The following is a 21526-nucleotide window of genomic DNA, read 5'->3' as shown; positions in this document are numbered from 1 at the left end:
CAAGAAGTGGTCCAATGTCATTCTTCTGCATGTAGCTGTCCAGCTTTCCCAACACTATTTGCTGAAGAGACTTTTTCCCATTGCATATTCTTTCCTGTTTTCTTGAAGATTGACCATATCATCATAGGCTTATTTCTGGCTTTTCTATTCTGTTTCATTGATCTATGAGGCTATTTTTATGCCAGCACCATATTGTTGATTACTACAGCTTTGTAATACAACTTGAAATCTGGAATTGTAATTTTTTTTTTTCTTCCAAGATTGCTTTGGCTATTTGGGGTCTTCTGTGGTTCCATACAACTTTTTAGGATTGTTTGTTCTAATTCTCTGAAAAATGCTATAGGTACTTTGATAGGGATTGCATTGAATCTATAGATTGCTTTGGGTAGCATGGGCATTTCAACAATTTCTTCTTCCAACACATAAGCATGGGATGTCTTTCCATTTGTTTGTGGTGTCTTCAATTTCTTTCATCCATGTCTTAAGAGTTTTCAGAGTACAAATCTTTCACCTACCTGCTTAAGTGTTACTCCTAGGTACTTTATTATTTTTGGTGCAAGTGTAAATGGGATGGTTTTCTTAACTTCTTTTTCTGCGGCTAGAAATGCAACGGATTTTGTATCCTGCAACCTTACTGAATTCCTTTATCAGTTCTAGTAGTTTTTTGGTGATATCTTTAGGGTTTTCACTACACAGTATCATGTAAAGACTGTATTTTTTAAGAAAGAAAATGCTGAGTGGATTCCTTTCTTTGGAGGCCTGCCAGTGACTTCTCCCTAGCTGATGGCAGTGCAATTTGCCAAGCAGCAGACTCCCGAGGTGGGTGAGCGGGGCTGCCTCCCCTAGCCTCAGCCACCTCACTTCTGGGCACGACACCCAGGCCTCCAACTGCACCGTTAACACCACTCAGCGTTTGCAACACTTACCTCCCCTCGAGAAATTAGACCATAGTTTGATAGCAATTTCTATGTCAAATTTAACTGAAGAGTAGGAGAATCACTCTTAATTTCCAAAAAGAGAAGGTCCCAGGCACTAAATCCTTAGACTGCTACAGACTGAAGGTCTGTGTCCTCTCAACATGCCCATGTTGACACCTAACCCCCAGAGTGGTGGTTTGGGGGGTGGGGGTGGGGGCCTTTGGGAGGCGAGGAGATGAGGAGGGTAGGGTCCTCATGAGTGCGATCTGTGCCCTTCCAAGAGCGAGCCCGTACAGCTTCCTTGTGAGGACACAGGGAGAAGAGCCTACCTATGAACCAGGCAGGCACAGCCCTCACCAGAGACCTAATCTGCTGGAGCCTTGAGCTTGGACTTCCAGCTTCCAGAACTTCAGGAAATGAACACGTGTGATTTATAAGCAGGCCAGTCTGTGGCATTTGGTGACAGCACCCCGAGCAGACTGAGGTACAGGCTTTCTGCCATTCAGAACTAACAACTCACGCACGGTATCCCTGGGTTGGCAGTTTATTGTAAAAAACAATGCCCCAGTTCCCACATCTTCTTCCTCGGCCATCATTTTTCTTAACAGAAGCAGCTACGACAAATCGGGGGTGGGGGCGTGGGGGGGATATATTATCTTTGCTGACTGACATATTTGCAGAGGATTCATGAGTAATGATCATTCAAAAGCTCCTGGTTTTACTCCTGAATCAGGCAAAGAGCAAATGACAACATAAGAACAGATTTTGTTTACAACAATATCATAATACAACATTGAATTATTACAGTGCAGTGGTTATAATTAAGTTCACAATCGAATATTCGCAGCCCAAACCCCAGACACACTACAATCACCCAACTGCTTACAAACGGGAGGGATCGGTGCAAGCAGCTGCCGTGTGAGGAGCGAAAATCAGAATCGGTACGGCTTTGCTGGCAGCGGGGCTCGGCACCGAGGCTTGGCACCGAGGCTCGGCACCGACAGCCCCCTACTACTCGGGGAGGCCCCGGGCCGCCCTCACTTTGAGTCTTGGTCTTTCTTTTCATCCAAAAGGGCCGAGCGGATCCCCAGCTTTTTCAGTTCCTCCACCAGGTCCCCATTCTGGTGCATCTGCAGCAGAATGTCACAGCCCCCCACGAACTCGCCGTTGAGGTACACCTGCGGGATGGTGGGCCAGTTGGAATAGTCTTTAATGCCTGCAGGGAAAGAACATTTAGGTGTCATTTAAATGCTCAGAGCTGAACTTTTCGTGACGAAATCTTTTCTACCCGCTCCTAGCACAACACCCAGTGTCCCTCCCCTGCGTCCCCCCATCCTTGGGGAACCACGGGTCTGCCACAGAGCAGGGGCTTTAGAGTCAACTGGATCACTGTGTAAACGCTACCGTTTCCGATTACTAGCTGTGAGGCCTCCCACAAGTCACTCAACTGCCCGCCTGTTTCCACCCCCATCTCCCAAGGTTCTCACTCGAGTCGGGGAGGTGAGGCTCTGCAGTGACAGCTGACAGACCGTCAACGGGGACTGATGGCGATGACAGCTGACAGACCGTCAACGGGGACTGACGGCGGAGAGCCGACTGGTGGAAGCCAGTCACGCCAGATGCACAAAGCCATGGCCTCCCTTCATCTGCCAGACATGCATTCCGTAAAACAAAACTTAAACGCTAAGACTTCCTTTTCAAATGGACCACTTAACGTGGGTCGCCATCACGGTACGTCTGCCAGATGAGGCAGGCCTCACCTCAGGCTTTCCGTGCCTGGCTGGGTTGGTGAAGAGCACCAAGATGTTGAGTCACTGGGTTTTATTTTTAATAACCCTTTTACCCAGAGAACAATCTCTTTCCTGTGGCAGACTGCAGCCCTCACCCTATTCAGCCCCACGGGTGGGCTCTCCGTGGGGCAGGCTGATGTGGCTCAGCACAGAACCTGCAGTGACTGAGTCGAAGCAAGGAAAGGCCCGAAGCTCGGTTAAGGCCCACGACCTGGGCCAGGTGCAGGGCCACGGGCTAAGAGAGACCCCCTCCCTGTTCTCAAGAGCTCACAGCAACCAACCAGCACGCATGTGACTGGTCCTGTGTGCGAATCGTTCTGAGGGCACAGAGAGGAGGCGCTTCCTAGGACAGGGCGGCCACACGATTGTTCTGGTCAGTTCTGGACCATGGGGCTGACGGTCTTAACAAAACAGTAGGAAGAAAATGTGGTTTCAATCTTAGGACAAAAGATTACTCTTTCCTCACGTTCTTCCACACCATTCCACCTCCTTTCTACAGATGAGAGACACTTTTAAAAATATATCCATCCATAAAACATCTGTGTTGGGCCTATTAAAAACAGAGGATGATCAAAATCATGACATATGAGAATTAATCACTATAGATCACAGTTGCTATTTTTATACTTCTATAGAGAGGAAGGTATTTTTAAGTGGCCAAAATAAGGAGACAAAATAAAACAGAAAAGTCAACAGATTCTTCAAACAAAATACAATACTATACAAATTAAAAATGGCTCAGTGGTGGTTTTCATGTAAACAAACTAAAACTACAAAAACTGGTCCTTGATACCCTATCACTTATTATCAAACATTTATTTTCCAAATAAAATCACCAATGCCTCATAGGACTCAATCACAAGTCCTAAGATGCAATGTGTTTTTCTCTTTTAAAAGTCACTACCTTCTAAAAAAATAACGACTCTGTTCTAAACCAGAACACTAGAGAAGGCCCCCCGCAACAGAGGGCTTTTTCTTTCTCCTCCAGACTTCCCCTATGGAGAAAGGGTTATAATATCGTAGGCCCCAAAAAGCATACTTTTTTTTTTTTCCTGAGGTGTAATTGACATAGGACATATTATTCCAGGTCTGTAACATAATGATTTGATATTTGTACGTATTACAAAATGATCACTACCGTAAGTCTAATTACCATCCATCACCATATGCAGTGACAAAGGTTTCTTCTTGTGATGAGAACTTTTGAGATCTGTTTTCTTAAAAACTTTCAAATACACAATACAGTATTATTAACTATAGTCACCATGCTGTGCATGACATCCCCAGAAAAGCACACTTCTAAGCCACTTTGGATGTCTTAAAAAAAAGAAAAATCAGCTAGAGGTATGGGGGTTACTAACAAAGGGAAAATTCCATTAACCATCAGAATGTTTTTATAGTACCAAATATCTAGATATATTAGAATATCTTGATGAATGCAAGCTTTTCATCCTGAATTCTGATATTTGGTGTTACATAGATGACTCAGCATATAAGTTTTATATATAAATATATATTTAAAAGCTCTATCCTCAAATAAGTTTATCAGAACTTATTCCACAACAAAGCCAGTTATAAATCTTTCTGACTGAGAGTGGGGGTGGGAATTAAGACATGTTTAAAGTGAATATGAATTTCTTTTAATACTTTGAAACTTTCTCAAATATCTTCCATATTGTGTGCATGAACCATTTATGTGCATGGTTTTATATGGTGGAGCCTGGATTTCCATCCAGGTTTCTGGGAGTCCGAAGGCCAGGTTCTAAACTGGCAGAGGTGGCCTCTGGCTTGTGGCTGGCATGTCACCCCTGCCCATGAACTACACTCACACTGCATGTGTATCCACAACACGTGGGGCTGTTTCACACCTTTAACACAAATGGCATTGTGCCATAGTTACCTTTTCTGCAATTTATGTCATGACTAAACACTGTATTCTTTGAGACACGGTCATATGGAATCCATCTAGATCTAGTTCCGTTTTGGCCACAACTTCATTTTCCACCACGTGACTACACTACAGTTTGTTTATCCAGTCTGCTAAGAGACCAAGATCCTCTCTTGCCAATTTTTCAATATTACAAGCAACACGTCCACGAATACCCTTGTATCTGTCTTCTAACTCAAATGCAGGGGGTCTTCCTCTCTGGAGAAAGGGGTGGCAAACTATGGCCTTTGGGCCATATGTGGTCCACTTCCTGTTTTTGTAAATAAAGTTTTATTGGGACTCGGCCACACCCATCCGTTTACCTACGTTCTGACTACTTTCCCGCCACAACAACAGAGTGGAATCCACACAGACTGCTGGCCTTTGACAAAGGAAGTCCGCCAACCCCCACTCTAGACCGCATGCGCAGAAGTAAAGCAGCCGGGTCTTCAGTTACATTCACCTTCAACTTGACCCGGTACTGACACAGTTACTCCTCCAAAGCGCTGGTACCCCTTTTATACTCTCATCTGCAGCATGTAACACATCTGCCACACAAGCCCAGAAACACCACTTGTTAATCTGACTTCTAACATTTGCCAGTGTCATAGATTTGTTTCTGTTGCCTTAAACTCCCTGATACTGAAAAGGCCGAGCATATTTTCAAATGCTAAATAAACATTCAACAACAGGATAATGGCTATTCGTTCAACAGACACTGCTTTTAATGCAAGGAATACAATGGTGATCTGAACAGGCAGAAATTTAAGAGTATTTGTGTTTTTAAGAGCATGGAACAGGGCGCCTGTGTGGCTCGGTTGGTTAAGTGAATGCCTTTGGCTCAGGTCATGATCCCAGGGTCCTGGGATCGAGCCCCGCATCGGGCTCCCTGCTCAGCAGGAAGCCTGCTTCTCCCTCTCCCGCTCCCCCTGCTTGCGTTCCCTCTCTCGCTGTCTCTCTCTGTCAAATAAATAAATAAAATCTTAAAAAAAAAAAGAGCATGGGACAGAGTTTATGATATGATAAATAATAGTATTTACTTATTCATTGTAACAATCATTGAGGGGCCCCTGGATGGATCAGTCAGTTAAGCGTCCGACCGGTTAAGTGTCTGACTCTTGGTTTCAGTTCAGGTCATGATCTCAGGGTCCTGGGATTGAGCCCCGTGTCAGGCTCTGCACTGGGTGAGGAGCCTGCTATGGATTCTCTCTCCCTCTGCCCCTCCCCCCACTCGTGTGCACAAGCGCACTCGCTCTCTCTCAAAACAAAATCTTTAAAAAAAAAATCATGGAAAGCTTGCTCTGCATAAGCAATATACAGGGTACTTATTAGGCAGTGGCATAAGACATGTTCCCTGCTCTCGGGAGGGAAAATACTATGCCCAGACATGCATGATCTCAAAAGCGTTTTTTTAAAAAAAACGATTAGAAGCTAGATCCAAATGTTAATAATGGTGGATATGGAATTACAGGTAATTTCCCTTTTCTTTATTACCTTCAGTGTTTCCAAGATTCTTCAATGAGCGTGTTACGTTTACAACAGAAAACTGAAAGAGATTCTTTGTTAGACCAGGATTACGATATGCCGACATCTGTCTACTGGGACCCAGTGGCACCTTCTGTGTGTCTTCCAGATCAACAGGAAAAAGAAAAGACCTGAGAAAGACCTCACAGTCATCTTTGTTCCCTGGGTCACAGGCTGAGACCTCTCTGCATCACATGTCCTCGGGCTTCAGGCCCTTTGTAAAGCTCTGACACAAGAATAAAGGAAAAGGCAATTTTGCAGGAGCCCCTCTCCAGTTACCGGCAGTGACCCTGGGTCTAGGAAAGGTGCACAGATGTATCTGTGGCTATAGCAAAAGCAAGCATCGGACGGCCTATCAGCCTCTCTCGGTAAAACTCAAGGGTGCAGAGAGCAAAGAGATGAAGAGTCGTCATGTTTTTATAAAGTTTTACCCTGACTAAACTAATCCCCACTCTGGGAACGTGCTCACACCACCCTGCCCCAGTCTGAAGGTTAATACTTGCATGCATGTTTATTTTTGTAAGCCACCAAAGAGGTGTGTGTTATGTCCAATATATATGCAACATATTTATTGACCAAGATAATAATCTGGTATGAAACAAACTGGGAATGAAAATGATGAAACTCAACGCTCAAGAAATTTAAGGGCTAAATTCCTGCTGCTGTTGCTTAAACACCTGAACGTGAGACTGGAAACCAGACGCATGACACACAAGACAGGAACCTAAGTGCTATGAGTAAACCTTATTTCTGCTCCTACTTTCTTCTTATATTCCAGTATACCCCATGTCCAGTTATGTTAAACGGGAGAACATGGGGTGCGTGGGTGGCTCAGTCAGTTGACCAGTTGCTCAGGTCATGATCTCAGGGCTGTGGGATCAAGCCCTGAGTCAGGCTCCTCACTCAGTGGGAGTCTGCTTGAGAATTCTCTCTCTCCTTCTCTCTCTGCCCCGCCCCCCCACTGCTCGCTCTCTCTCTCTCCCTCTCAAATAAATAATAAATAAATCTTTAAAAAAGAAGAAAAGACTGGTGTTGTGAGTTGAACTGTGTCCCCTAAGAAGGTATGTTCAGGTCCTAATCTCTCTTCCTCCCGCCCCTCTCCTCTGTGCTTGCTCTCTAAAATAAATAAATCTTAAAAAAAAATTAAAAATAAAAATAAACAGAACAGAAACCACAAACCAAAGACCCTCAAAACCTTATACTAAGCAAGCTGTCAAGGATGCGACTTTTTATTAACTGTCCTACTAGCTATTTGCAGGGGACCTGTGGCAAGGTCCCCGCTGAAAGATTGCAGAGTAGTTTCCCCTATCTTATCTTTGAAGCAGAGCAGCCTGCTGCTGGGTGAAGACTGCAGCTCCCCCCCCACCGCCCCTCCCCTCCCGCCTTGTACATAAAAAACACCCCAGGGCCTAGCGACACTCTAGATACCTGGTGCCTAGTGGCACTCTAGCAGGAAAACAACAAACAAGGATCAGGAGCCTAACACAGGGCAATATCACAAAGAGCTGGCAATGTTAACCTGCCTTCCCTCCTCCTAGTTTCCACCCACCAAAACCCAAGAGTTTCCCAGGGATTAATCTGGGGAAAAAAATACTGACTCTGAGAACCACAGAGTCCAAATGATAAAAAGGCTCCCATTGAGTGGGTGCCTTCTGTGTTCCAGATGAAATGATGGGCACTTTCTAAAAAGTTTTACTTTCTCTATTTTTTCCCCATAAGACCTTTGTCAAGTTTGGTTTCCTTATCCTCCTATTACGGAAAAGGAAAATGCAGTAATGCGACTTGTTTAAGGTTGCACCGTTGACTGGCTGCAGCCAGATTCCAGCCCCAAGCCTTTCCGCCACACCAGCCTGTCTGGTCAAGGAGGGAGGATTAGGGCTGATCGTTGCAACTGGAGAACAGTCCTAAGTACATAATAAAAAAGTGTAGAATTCTAAATGTAGAATAACAGGGAACCTGGTGCCTGGTAAAACTGTTTTTAGAACTCTGTAACTAAAGAATAGCACTAGGCTCAGGGAGATGCCAGGACTCGGTCACTGAGGTCTCTAACTGGAATGCAGGATACTAAGCCACCCCCTAGGGCGTACAGCCTCCCCATTTCTCCACCAACTCCGACCAAGGAAGGACGCTAGCCAAGGAGCAGATCCATGTGCTCCACTGGCCCTGTCCTCCCCCCGCACTGAGATGCAGGGAAGGTTTCTGGCATGGTGCTCAGCATAAAAGGTACTATTAGCTGTCAGGGCCCCCCCCCTTCCCACGAGCCAGCGGCAAGCCACAGGACCCGCTGCATCTGGCCCCACACCCTGACTGGCCCCAGGTTCCTTGAGCTCCACCCTTGAGTCAGCTAGGGCCTAGGGGTCGGTCATTCCTCATCCCTCTCCCCACAAGCCTCTCCAAGCCCTAGCCACCGCCCCCCGCCCCAATCCCGCCCTGTCCTCGAGTATCTAAAAACAAAGTTCGTATCTTTTTCTTCAACACCAAGTGATTCCCCACTAAGACCAGTCCAAAAGCTGTGTCCACCCCCTCCTTGTAGCAACAACAGAGGATGGTTCCTGACACCCCCAGCCCTGAGGCACCAGGCTAGTCTCTGAACCCACCAGCCTCTGACAAGCGCAACTTCGGCCCTCCCTCTACCATCAACAGCACCAGCTCCTTATCCACGAGACAGGCCAATTCCCCCAAAGTGCCTACCTTCCAGTGGTTCTTACCGTATCCCCCTTCGCCCCCCTTCCCCACCACTCTCCTCGGACCGAGCCTGAGCGATCTGGCCCCAAAAGGCCTCTCTCGGCTCAGCGTGGGGACCGGTGAACCGCTAGGACTTACCCAATGCCCAAGCTGGCAAAAGCACCAGATGCCCAGATCCTCAAGACCCACTTCAAGTCAATCATGCCCCCACGCCACCCCGAATACAGAGCAGTAGCCCGTGCCCCGACCCGTTCGAACCCCCAGAGCTTGCGCGGCACACTCCAGCCCCGCCGAGCGGCCTCGGCCCGTCGCCCCCCACCCGGAGGGCCCTGACCTTGCCGGAGCTGGGGGTCGTCCAGCACGTTGTAGGCCGCGTAGTCGCGGACGCCGTGCAGCCGCAGGATCTGCACCACCGCGTTGCTGAAGCCGCACTGGGGCTGCTCCGGAGTCCCCTTGAGGAAGACCACCACCTTGTCCTTCTTCACCAGGGCGTCCAGCTGCTCCGCCGAGCTGCCCCCGCCGCCGCCCGAGCCCGCCGTCCGCACGCCCGGGCCCCGCAGACCGCCGCCGCCCGCACCGCGCCCCCAGCGGAGCAGAGCCGCCGCTGCCCGGCTCAGGGATCCGCTCATCCCCGCACGCCCGCCGGACCCCTCGACGGCCCGGGACCTCGGCTCGGCCCCCCCACCCGTAGCCTTCCCCGGGCCCGCGGCAGCTCGGCCCGCCCCCCGGAGGATCTCATTGGGCTGGCTCCGAACTGCTCCCCGTGATTGGACAATGCTAGCCCGCACTTACTCGATTCTACCAATCATGTGGTTCGTCCGGCCCCCGACAGATTGGAGGCAGACCTTAAACTTGAGCCGCATCCTACAGCATTACTATTGGCCGCTGGCAATCGCTTTGTCAGTTGATTGGAGAGAATGAATGTCCATCAGCGTCACGCTCCGAGTCAAGGAGAGGCGAAACGAGGGGGAAGACGACTTCCCTCCGGAGGGTAGACGGGCCTGCTGGGATACTCCCGGATGACTGGGGAAGGCAGTGGGCGGGTTTCGGCGTTCCGCGGAACGCCGGGAAGGGGTCACTTCTAGACGACGGTTCCGGTTCCGGTGTGTGTTGGGTGGGGGGGGGGGGGTTGAGTTGCCGTGGCAACGCGGTAGCCGGGCGTAGAGTTCCCGCATCAGGGGCGACGGCGGGGCTGGAGTCGGCCCGGATCTGCCTTTCCCAGCCTAGGTGAGCGACCCCGGCGCCTCCGTAAGGCCGCGGCCGAAAGCGGCCGTTCGTGGCAGGGACGGACCGGGGCCGGGCTCTCGCGGCCGGGGCTCCCGCGTGGAGGCGAGGACCACGTGTCGGCAGTCCCTCGGCCCCGCCGCCCGCGTGGGAGCAGAGGCCCACACCCGGCCCCAAGGCTCCCGTCTCCAGCGCACGATTATTTCTCCAAAATAACTATTATTTAAAAAGTGTGTAAGGTGCTCTCGTATGCTTGATCCCCTCCGGATTTGGGGCTTCGTGGACTTCGCAGCCCACTTAAGTCCTTTGGGCCTATGGCCCAGGAAAGCTTTGTTGAATGGGGAGCTAAGAGGGAATTGGTTCGCTGGACAGACGTTTTCTGGGCTGCTTCTGCGTGCCGGGCACGGTGCCAGCGCGGGATGTCCAGAGAGACTTGGTGCCCAAAGCTGGTAGTCAGCGGGGGGACTGAGAAGCAGGTACAGAGGAGGGCTCACTGCTTTCTCTGTTCTCCATTGTGCGCATTGCACCTTCACGTGTATTCATGAGCTGGTTTATTGATTTCCCTCCCGGGCACTGGAATTAACTCACTGCTGCATCCTCAGTACCTAGAGCAGTTCTTGGGACCGGGCAGGTGTGCCTGTTGGTGGAATGAACAGTTCCGGAAGATCGGGACTCGAGTGAAATCCATCTGTAGTCTTGGAGCCGCGCTGGGTTGATGGTACCCTGGGGCACACCAGACTTGCAGAAAAAGCATACTCCAGAGGAAGCTGAGGCATGACTGCTCAAGAGCCAGCGGTTCTATGTGCAATTTTCCTCTGATAGTCCCGGGTACTGTTGCCACGGTGATAATGACTGCGCCATGTCGTTATCTATCGACCAACAGTAAGAGAAGCTTTGCAGTCGAGATATTGTTTAACAGACGGAGTGGTTTCTGTTGGACACTAAGTACTGCTACAAATTAGTTTTAAAAAACAAAAGCCTTAAGTATTTTAAAAATTGTTGCTGGAGGTGACGGGCTTCTGTTTTGGAGGTTCTCAAATTTAAAACCAGAAAATTAGTAGGGATGCTGTTAGCAAGTACTCTTGCAACTAATCATTCAGCATGAAACTTGAACCTTAGTAAACCGAGAATAAATTCAAGATACTACTGAGAAGTGCTCCTCAGTGACCTGTTTATTTCATGCTCATTGATGCTATGGATGTGTGATAGTTTTCTAATGGGGGACCCAAAATTGATCAGCTCCTTACAGAATCCTTTTTTTTTTTTCCTCCCCCAGATTCATGGATTCCAGGTAAATCAGAGGAACAGAAATATATAGGAAGTGTGGAGGTGCTGAAGCCCAGGTGTTGCAGAAGACCTGCGTCTGGTACACTTACATTAGAGAATAGATTATCTCCCAAATCACCTCATTTTCCCTCAGGCTTATGTTATAGTAACTTTGGGTTTGTTTGTTTGTCTGTTTTTAAATAACTGTTGGTAATTTGTTCCTGAGAATCTCAAACTGTTCATTGCCTACTCTAAACTGTCTGATCTGTTTTTGTATTGACTGGAATAGAGAGAAGAGCTCACAGACTTATATTGTGAAGAGGCAGAGACGTGGGACAGTGACGGGGAGTAGTGTATCCCTTCCCTAGTGTGTAACGATGGTTTGGAAGCGAAGTTGTCTTTCTTAGTAATCAGACGTTTTATTAAATTGAGAATAGAGCTGTCGTTAATGATTACGAGTAAACATTGAGCAGGAAGAATACAGAGCCTGTGTTCTTCGAACCTACAGTAAGTAGAGTTGCTGTGTGCAGTAGAGCCTAAGAACATAGGTGAGGGGCGCCTGGGTGGTTCAGTTGGTTGGGCGACTGCCTTCGGCTCAGGTCATGATCCTGGAGTCCTGGGATCGAGTCCCGCATCGGGCTCCCTGCTCAGCGGGGAGTCTGCTTCTCCCTCTGACCCTCCCCCCTCTCATGCTCTCTCTCTCTATCTCATTCTCTCTCTCAAATAAATAAATAAAATCTTAAAAAAAAAACATAGATGAAACCTCAGAATATAGGAAAGTACGTCTGTGCTCCTTGAGGATGCTCAGTGGGCGACTTTGATGGCACGATCGAAGGCAGGAAGATAAATCAGGTAGCTAAACCAAAGAACTTAAAACTATAGATCTAAATTTTAAGTTTTTACTAAAGCAACCAAAAATATAAAATACTATGTATGTTGAACATATTCTTTTCTGTATTTAATTTAAAAGCCACTCTTGGAGTACTGGCACCAAACATGATTAAAAGTACCTGGGTGGCTCAGTCAGTTGAGCGTCCGACTCCTGATTTCAACTTGGGTCAGGATCTCAGGGTCGTGAGATCAAGCCCCATGTTGGGCTCTACTCAGAGTCTGCCTGAGATTCTCTCTCTGTCCCGCCCCCGTTCATGCACACTCTAAGTAAATAAATAAAATCTTATAAATAAATAAAGAAGTGGAAAAAATGGTGTTCAAAATGTTTCTCCCAAAGCATCAAACTCTTATGTATAATTTGGCATTTTAGTTTTGAGGTTTCTCTTTAGAAATTCTGTTATGACTGAATCACTGTATTGCATACCTGAACCTAATATAATGCTGTAAGTTAACTATACTGGAATTAAAAGAGAAAAAAAATTCTATAATGCAAACATGACAAAAATAGACTTCTTAAACAGTTGTCAGAAATTTGCACTTATACTCCAGTGTATTTGGGTGTTGAACACAGAAGTCAATAATCATTATCAGTTTGTGATCTCTCCCACCTGGACATTAGTGAGAAGGTAGGTCTGGGAAGTACACAGAAACTTCTCTGAATCCTGGGATTTGGGTCACGAAGTGAATTAGACCGCAAACTAAATAACCATGCCATGAATAAACATGCTGACTCAAGCATCCTAAAAATGTTTTTCTCCCTGTGCTTATTTATAGATAAGGTTTTACTATATACCCACCCCTCCAAAAGCAAATTCACCATTGAACCTATGGTTAAAAACCTTACAAATGTGAGTTTCTTCCTATCTATCAGCCCTCAATGAAGAGTCAGGGTTACTGAGCCCAAGAGGATCCAGTATGTGAACCCTCAGGATTATATGTGTCCATACCCTGACTTCAGTCTTGAAATCCCTGCTTCATTCCTGCAAAGACGGTGTGTTTCTGTGCCTCGCACACATGCTACAGACCTGGGAGACCCGAGCTGGCCGGAGCATTCTCTAAGTGTCATTTTAAGAGAAAAATGGCTGCTTGGACTGCGCAGGGGGTTGAGCCCCTCAACATTCCTGAGCTAAAATAACATTTGAGACCCAGAGTTCCATAGACGTGAGCCGGAACCTGAACTCTTTTTCAGTGGCGCACTTAGCTATTATCCAGTAATTTTGGAGCATCACCACAATCATGGAATTAGCTTGATTCCCCAGCTCCCGTAAAAATAGTGTAATGTGTGAGAAACCAAGGCAATGCCCAGCCCCCTGAGAGCATTTTTGCCAATCCATCATGCCAACATAGAAATGCCTTTTGGATTCTTACTACCTCTCTGACGAGACAGCTGGTTTTCTACATACTCCTCTGGCCACGGGAGTGGCTTCGGTTGTGCTAATCTTTCTCCTACCTCACGTGGGCTCGGCCTAGAGACAGGAAGGCAGGCCTCATCAGGGCCCCTTCCCACTGGTCCTGCTCTCCTCTGGGTGAAATGAAGAAAGATGGTGTGCTGTAAACTGGGGTAGCTGAACCTAGAACAGACACTGGGAGATGCAGCTGAAGAAGCATTTATCAGAAGCCTGGACGCCACAGCAGCACCTGATTCTGTCCTGGGATTTGGACTGCAGAGGTGTGAGGCCTGGGTTCTAGTGCTGACATCACTTAGACTTATCAGTTCCTTCTCTTGGGGATTTTCCACCCCTCCTCTTCCGCTTCCTGGGTTTGTGAAAATTGTGTTTGTGATGTCTGCAAAAGGTTATGTCTATTCCAAGATGTCTTTACATGAGGGCTGCAGAGTTTTAAGAAATCTGTTTATACTCCTTTCTGCTCCTAAAGAATCACCCCCCGAATAATTCCATCTTGCATGTGCAGAACACCGTTGTGTTCTTGTACGTGAACTCATTTGAACCTTTCATTAACTCCAGTGGTCCCCAAATTATGTTCTCTCTCCGGCATTTGTTTATAACATCTTTTGGCAGACCGAGCACTTTGGGTTCCTCTATGTGTTGTGTTGCCTTCAAAGCACTTCTTTTTCCCTGCTGAATCACCAGCAAGTCCTGCAGAAAATCAAATATTCCTGAATTATCTTCGCTGCGTGTGTATCTATTGGATACAGATGTGATCTGTAGGCTCTGCGAAACTAAAATGGCAACAGTTTCAGTCCAAAAATCCCATGAAAAAAATATCAACATAGCTTTTCACTTCGAAGCTCTGTGGTCCTTTGTCCCCATGCTGCTTTTATGCATTAAGGCCCGAACTCTGCTGTAGGCCTTTAAAATCAGGCATGTGCTGGAGTATGCTCTAGTCCTTTTTAAAGGACTAGAGGGAAAGAACCCCAATCAAAACCTCCTAAAATATTAAGAAGTAAGTGGTAATCAGAAACCATGTGAAGACTTGATTAAAAGTGATAAAATAATTGTTGATTTTTCCTCAACTGTCTGTTTAATGAAATTTTTCATGTTTTACATTATGTGTGTGTATTTGTTTTTGCTAGCAGATAGTTTCCATAGCTCAAACTGTTACTATATTCCAGCAGCCTCTGAGAAGGTGTCTGGCCCCCGGGGTGTAAAAATCAAGCATCCAGTGCTGTTGTGTGTCAAGCCTGTAGGAAGATTTACCTGTTAGCAGAAGGTTTTGTTTCCCTCTGATGATCACCCCAGTTTGCAGCCAGAGGAACATTTAGAAAATGTTTATTGTTTTCTTTTGAATGATTGCTAAGATGTATTGCCAAGGCCATAAATACTCTTTAGGATGAGTCAGAATTTCACTTTGTACTTCAGCCTTTGAGTCTGAATAATTTCTTGCCCTCAATTAAATCTGGCCATCGGTGGGGTGGGGTTCCGTTGCTCCAGCCTTCTGCAACAATCCATCCAGCCAAGGATGGGAAATCACCCTGGTTTGACAGAGAAGCGGGGGCGGGTTGGAAGTGGGAGGAGACGTTAACTGTTTGTTTTCCTTTACAGGGAAAAATTGGAGGACTTTAAGTAATTTTTTTTCTTTTATGGCTGGAAAAATCCCTTTTGTTAATTCTAAACTTTATACTTTTTGAGAGTGTAGCCTACTGAGATACAATTAATTGATATCAAATTTCTGTAAGCTGGAGTTTGAGAGTTTTAATAAAAGACTATTATAAACCAATCATACTCTGTAAAAGAAAAAAAGGGGAAGCGCTTTGCAAAAATTGGGTGACCAAGAGAATTGTGTATGAAAAGCCCTGAGGAAAAGGTGACACATCTGAGGCCGTCTCCACCCTGCAGATATATGCAGTGACCTGGCACTCTCTTTTCTGTGGGGACCTATGTCTGCGCAGCGCTAAGTGTCTGTGTCCCACCGGGTCATCTCCCTTCACCCCATGCAGCTGCAGCCCTGTGATAGATCACACATCCTGCTGGCTGGCTGCTGGTTGGGGACAGGGCCAATAATATGCTTTTACTTGAAGGGATTTTTGCTCGTGTTCCGAAGTAACACATGTCTTTCAAAATCATTGTCTTTTGAGAAACTTGGAGCACTTCCCGAGCGCCCGCCTTTCCCTGCACGGCAGGTAGGGGGCACTAGTCTACTTCGGAAGCCGGGACAGCAGGCGCCCACAGCAGCTCTCCCTGCCCTTGCACAAGGTGTCTGGGAAGTCATCTGCTTGCCGGATTCCAGGAAGAGGCCCTCAGTCCTCCAAGGCCTGCTCTTGTTTTAGGGACGGGCTAACTTTCCTAACGTGACAGTCACAACGCATGAGAAGCAGTAAACTCGAAAGGCTCAGACTAAGGGCAGGACAATTACCAGGTTAACAGGAGATTGTACAACAAAGAAGCAGGTAAAGCAGCATTCTGGGAGCATTTGATGTAAGCAGGGCAAACAGCCCTCACATGTCACTATGCCTTGCTCTTTAGAGCCTCATAAAATAATTCCAAGGCACCAAGAAAAGAACATTGTATTCTGCAAGCTTTGGTGAAGAAGTCAGGGATTCAGCATATATCAGATTGCCTACACTAATTATACATACATGGCTTCATTAAAGGGTTTGTGTTAAAAAATAAACTTCAGGGGCGCCTGGGTGGCTCAGTCGGTTAAGCATCTGACTCTTGGTTTCGGTTCAGGTCATGATCTCACAGTCTTAGGCCCGAGCCCTGTGTCGGGCTCCGCACTCAGCCGGGAGTCGGCTTGGGATTCTCTCTCTGCCTCTCCCTCTGTTCCTCGCCTCTGCGTGCGTGTGCTCTTCTGCTCGCTCACTCTCTCTCAAACAAACTTCAAAGGAATACTGTCTTCCATCATTATGCCGGGTTAACAATATTATCCAACATCTGTTAGGTACCTCCTATTAGTCCATGGTAAACCCCTTAGGAATACTAAGTTTAATTAGATGGTGAGGGATTGAATGATATCGGCATTCGGTTGGATCTTGCAACTGTGAACCACATGCTGGGCTTGAGAGAGCTCGGCCAACAGCAAGCCTAGAGACGGCCATCCATATAACATCTGGATGCTGTTGTAGAGTTCAACCTGGAATGCGCACTTAGAGGCATCGAAGAATGTAACCACTTTGCGTCCTACGGCCCAGCCCTACTTCCCTGCTGTAGGGAGCCAAGCCCTTCAGAGCTTGTGTGTGGAATCACAGTTTCATTTTTTTCTGACCCCCTCCCTGCCACTAGACCGTCAGCTTCTAGTCCGACAGAATTCATTATTTTGCCCCTGGTCCTTAGCCCTGTACCTGGCACTTAGTATGTGCTCCATGCATAATTCTGGAGTAAAGAACACGTACCACAGTGAGCAATCCCAAATTGCATGAAACTCCTAACCCTGACCACAGATACCAAAGGATTTGAAGACACATTCCGGCATGGGTGCTAAGGAGGGTACAGAGTGCAGTGAGACACTCCCACTCCCAAGGGCCTCACAGTCTTATGATGGGGACAGATGCAAGAAAACGGTGCAGCGAGTCAGGCCAGAGAAAGCTGGGTAGAGGGGACGGCGCTTGAACTGTGTTGAAAGGAGGGTGGAGAGCTGCTGGTTGAAAGGGAAGGACAATCCAGGGCAAAGGCTCCGAGGCCCACGCACGCTCCGGGAGGATAATGACTCGTGGACACAGCTGAGGGCCTTGGGCTCTCCTCCCCAGGGTGGGAGAAGGTCACCGAAAGTGTAAGCTGCCGAGCTCTGGGGAGCTGCCCCAGACAGCCATGTTAAGGGTGGAAGGGAGGGCGCAGAGTGGCTGAGGGGGGCCAGGCAGGGATTGGGGTGAGCAGAGGACACCCGTGCGAGGGGTTCCCTTAGGACCGACGGCATCTGGTGCCTGGCCGGAGGTGGGGAGCGGGCTGGGAAGGAAAGGCAGGGACTCAGGCTTATCCCCAGTTTTCTGGCTTGGCAGCCCGCAAGCTCCTCCTTGCTGAGGCTTGGGATACGGGGGAGAAGGGGGGGTGGGGATTGAAGGGCAAGTCATGAATTGCTCTCGGACATTTTGAAGGGACTCAAAATCGTTAGGTTGTATCTAAAATATGGGGTCACGGGGTGCCTGGGCGGCTCTGTCGGTTAAGCGTCTGCCTTCGGCTCAGGTCATGATCCCAGGGTTCGGGGATTGAGCCCCACATCGGGCTCCCTGCTCCGCGGGGAGCCTGCTTCTCCCTCTCCCTCTGCCCTCCCCCCCCAACTTGTGCTCTCTCTCTCACACACCCTATCTTAAATAAAACCTTTCAAAAAAATAAAATACGGGGGCATGTTACACTCAGATTGTTGCCTCTATAGGTCTGGGCTATAGATTTGGGCAGGGAGAGCGAGAAAAGGAACAACAGAAGAACCTGGAGAGCGTGTGCAGTTAGGGAAGGACAGGCCATGGGGCTGAGAGGAGGCAGGAGGAGAGCCAGAAACGACCAGGGTGTCGCCTGGATGATCGGGCAACTGAAGTAAGCATGGTGGCGGGCCGCAGCGCTCAGGGTGTCCCCTGGACCTCTCAGGGTCTCTGGAACACGAAGGAGCCAGGCCAGCGGACGCGGGAGGTGGCTTCTGGCCGTCCCCTCTGCACATGCGTGCAAACCCAGCGTTTGTGAGCCGAGCACACGGGGTCCAGTCCTTCTGCCCCAATTCAGCCATGACACAAGCAAACATTTCAGTGTGGATGGTGAACAGCCTTGACTCCCGAGGCGTCGTGCCAGCAAGGACCTTTCAAACACCCAAGGACACCGAGATGTGTGTGCTACCTTCTTCTTTCCCGCCTGTTCACCGGGTTGCTTCTCTCTGCCAAGTACGGCTTTTTAACTAGCCAGGAGGCGCGGTGAGCGGCCCTTGCCATCCTTCTCCGCACACCGGCTCTCCAACATCAAAGGAGAAGTGGAGGACGAAAGTTCTTTAAAATCCTGGGCCGGGTGCAGCGCCTGCCGAGCAGGGACTTGGCAGCAGTCCATCTGGAGAGCACCGGATCCGTGCGTCTGGGCTCAGCCATTTGCAGCAAGATTCTAACATGCTGTGGACGAGGCTCCTGCAGGGAAAGGGCCTCCGTCTGCTGGGGAATCGCCTTGGGCCCTCAAGGTCTGTCCTCAAGAGCAGGAGGTGTCACCCAGACCCGGGACCTGTTAGACACAAGCCTCTCCGGCTGGAGAGCACAGCGCCCTGAGGGTGGGCTTCCCCAGAGAGCAGAGCCCCGCCTGCTTGTGTGCTGCTGGAGGGCCCCCCCCACCCCGCCCCGAATGCCCTGCCAGGGTTCCACCACCCACCGGCCAGGCGAGGTCTCCCGGCCCCCTGGGCACACTGCCTATCACACAGCACTTCCACAGTACCGCGCGTCCAGACCTGCCAAGCCTGCCCTGAGCAAGCAGAGCACACCACAGCTGATTTCTAAAAACATGTTCCCAGGGAGCGAAAGGACAAAGGATTCCTCTGCGACCTCTGTGGAGAAGTCTTCCTGACTCACCGCCTCTTCCTGACTAGGAGTCGGTCCTGAAGGTGTGTTTGCAAGTACCGTCGCTGCAGGGTCTAATTTCCCACAGTAGCGCACACTGGCACCGAGCGAGCGTGAAGCACATGCTCATCGTCCTTATCGTCGTGATAGCTCCTACAGGGAAGACAGGGCGCAACTGCCCCCCTCTACTTTCTAGATGTGGAGACATGGGGGGGGCGGCCCCCCCAACCAGCTGGGGGATGCAGAGCCCAGAGATACCCCAGGTCCCTGTCCAGAGGTTCTCACCCAATGAGCTTTTCACTCTGCCCGTCCACCCCAGGGCTGGCAGCCACGACACTCTCAAGGCTGCCTTTAGGTTTCAAAACAAGAACAAATAAGCCAGGTTGCTGGTATCCTGTCATTTATTTTTTATTTTTTAAAGATTTTATTTATTGGGGCGCCTGGGTGGCTCAGTTGGTTAAGCGACTGCCTTCAGCTCAGGTCATGATCCCAGGGTCCTGGGATCGAGCCCCGCATCGGGCTTCCCGCTCGGCGGGAAGCCTGCTTCTCCCTCTGACCCTCCCCCTGCTTGTGTTCCCTCTCTCACTATCTCTCTCTCTCTCTCTGTCAATTAAATAAATAAATAAAATCTTTAAAAAAAGATTTTATTTATTTATTTGGCACAGAGAGAGAGAGAGAGAGAGAGAGAGCACAAGCAGGGGGAGCAGCAGAAGGAGAAGGAGAAGCAGACTTCCCCCTGAGCAGGGAGCCTGATGTGGACTCGATCCCAGGACCCCAGCATTATGAGCCGAGCTGAAGGCAGAAGCTTAACCAACTGAGCCACCGGGGCACCCTGATGTCCTGTCATTTTATGATGAAGCTGTAAGGGTCAGCGGCAGGGGACAGACACTGTGATTGAAGAGAAACCACACCCCTGGTGTGTTTGGCAGCCACAGAGAGAGCCGAGAGCAGACGTGGCCTTCCTGGTATAGAGTAATTCAGAAGACACGAAGCCACTCATGATCTGAAATGCACTCAGCCAGCCCTGGGTGTTTTATGGTAGGAAGCAGGGACTTTGAAGCTTTTCTTGCTGCATACACAGGTAATCAACATAACCAGAGCGCTCAATCCTGCTGTTTACACACACTCACACACGACAAACTTCCAGGCTGGTGCTCTCCCTCTCATGTATTATATGCAGGCTGCTCGCCTGTTACTAAAGCCGGTGCAGTTCTTTGCAAAGTACAATTAATTTTTCATCAATCCCCTTGACCCTTAAGGAACTCATCACACCAATGAGGCCAGAGATGAACACTTCAGCTTCAGTGTAACCCTGTGTAAAAATATAACCTAAGAAATGGTCGGGGATTGAATCATGACCAGGAAATGGTCCTCACCTATTGCTACCAGACAAACAGAAGGCCCAGGGATTAAGCGTGGCCTGAGTGAGGCCAGGATGCCTGGATTTGTATCTGGTCACACACATGATGGGCAAGTCGTTACCCTCTCTGTTCCTTTATAAAAATTCGATAATGGTAGCTACCCTGAAGGGTGGTGATAAGGATTAAATGAGTTAATATAAGTAAAGGCTTAATACAGTCCTTGGCACATGGTAAGCCCTCAATCAATGTTAGGTATCATTACTACCCAGAACACCTTCCCCCAAACACTTGGACCTTCACACCTCCCATTTCTAGATTCCTCTAAGGTTCAATTCTGTACCGTGCAGTCTAGTGTTTGATGACATGCAGTGTTGCCTTGTGGTTTCAGTGTCATTTCAGTGTTTGAGTCTTAATGTTGCATCCTCAATAGACTGTAAATGCCTGGTCCTAGGAACCACGTAGTTTACTTTTGCTGGATTTCTACAACGCACAGCCCTGTCCTGGGCAACCACTGGACACATAAACATCCCTGGAGTGTGTGCATCACTATAAACAGGAAAAAATCTGTGATGTGGCATTATATACGGGTACTACAGCCAACAGCTAACATGCTAAGTGGAAAGACTTACAGAGACACAAAAACCCCCATACTGAACGCCTATGGCTGGTTGTCTCACAACAACCCCCAACCGGAAACAACCCAGACGCCCTTCCACAAGCGAATGGTTAGACAAACAGCGGTCCCTCCGTGCCACAGAACACTACCCAGCAATGAAGTGGTAGGAACTCTTGATACAGCGAAAGTAGCCAATCCCCGAAAGTTACACACCATATGAGTCCACTTACGTACTATTCTTGAAATGGCAAAAATGTAGAAATGGGAATGGATTAATGGTTGCCAAGGGTTATGGAGGGGATAAGAACAGGGGGGAGGAGCAGCATGAGGGACCCGTGGAGGATGGGGAAGACCTGCATTTTGATAGTGTCAGCGTCAACATCCTGGTCCTGATATCGTGCTATAT

The 21526-nt window shown here is 48.6% G+C and overlaps 1 protein-coding gene and 1 non-coding gene across 2 annotated transcripts; one reads left to right on the top strand and one right to left on the bottom strand.

The window, feature by feature from the left end:
- Positions 1–1445: 1445 nt before the first annotated feature.
- On the bottom strand, positions 1446–9547 carry GLRX5 (glutaredoxin 5). Its single transcript, XM_025869409.2, has 2 exons — positions 9178–9547; positions 1446–2133 (listed from the first exon to the last, which is right to left on the bottom strand). Exons 1-2 carry the CDS (start codon positions 9470–9472, stop codon positions 1955–1957), a joined length of 474 nt encoding a protein of 157 aa, XP_025725194.1. The 5' UTR covers positions 9473–9547; the 3' UTR covers positions 1446–1954.
- A 1205-nt stretch (positions 9548–10752) lies between these two features.
- LOC112822868 (small Cajal body-specific RNA 13) lies at positions 10753–11026 on the top strand. Its single transcript, XR_003207851.1, has one exon.
- Positions 11027–21526: the final 10500 nt, after the last annotated feature.

The sequence above is a fragment of the Callorhinus ursinus genome, unplaced genomic scaffold (genome assembly GCF_003265705.2).
Source record: "Callorhinus ursinus isolate GAN/ISIS: 27379988/994484 unplaced genomic scaffold, GSC_fseal_2.0 scaffold8, whole genome shotgun sequence".
NCBI classification, from domain to species: domain Eukaryota; kingdom Metazoa; phylum Chordata; class Mammalia; order Carnivora; family Otariidae; genus Callorhinus; species Callorhinus ursinus.
This window is presented reverse-complemented; position numbering and strand designations above follow the sequence as displayed.

Bases quoted from the DNA above. Each gene is read 5' to 3' on its own strand.
- GLRX5 (XM_025869409.2), bottom strand. From the start codon at position 9,472: ATGAGCGGATCCCTGAGCCGGGCAGCGGCGGCTCTGCTCCGCTGGGGG. The intron at 2,134-9,177 runs GTCAGGGCCCTC...CTTTCCCTGCAG, and splicing joins CGACCCCCAGCTCCGGCAAG to GCATTAAAGACTATTCCAAC.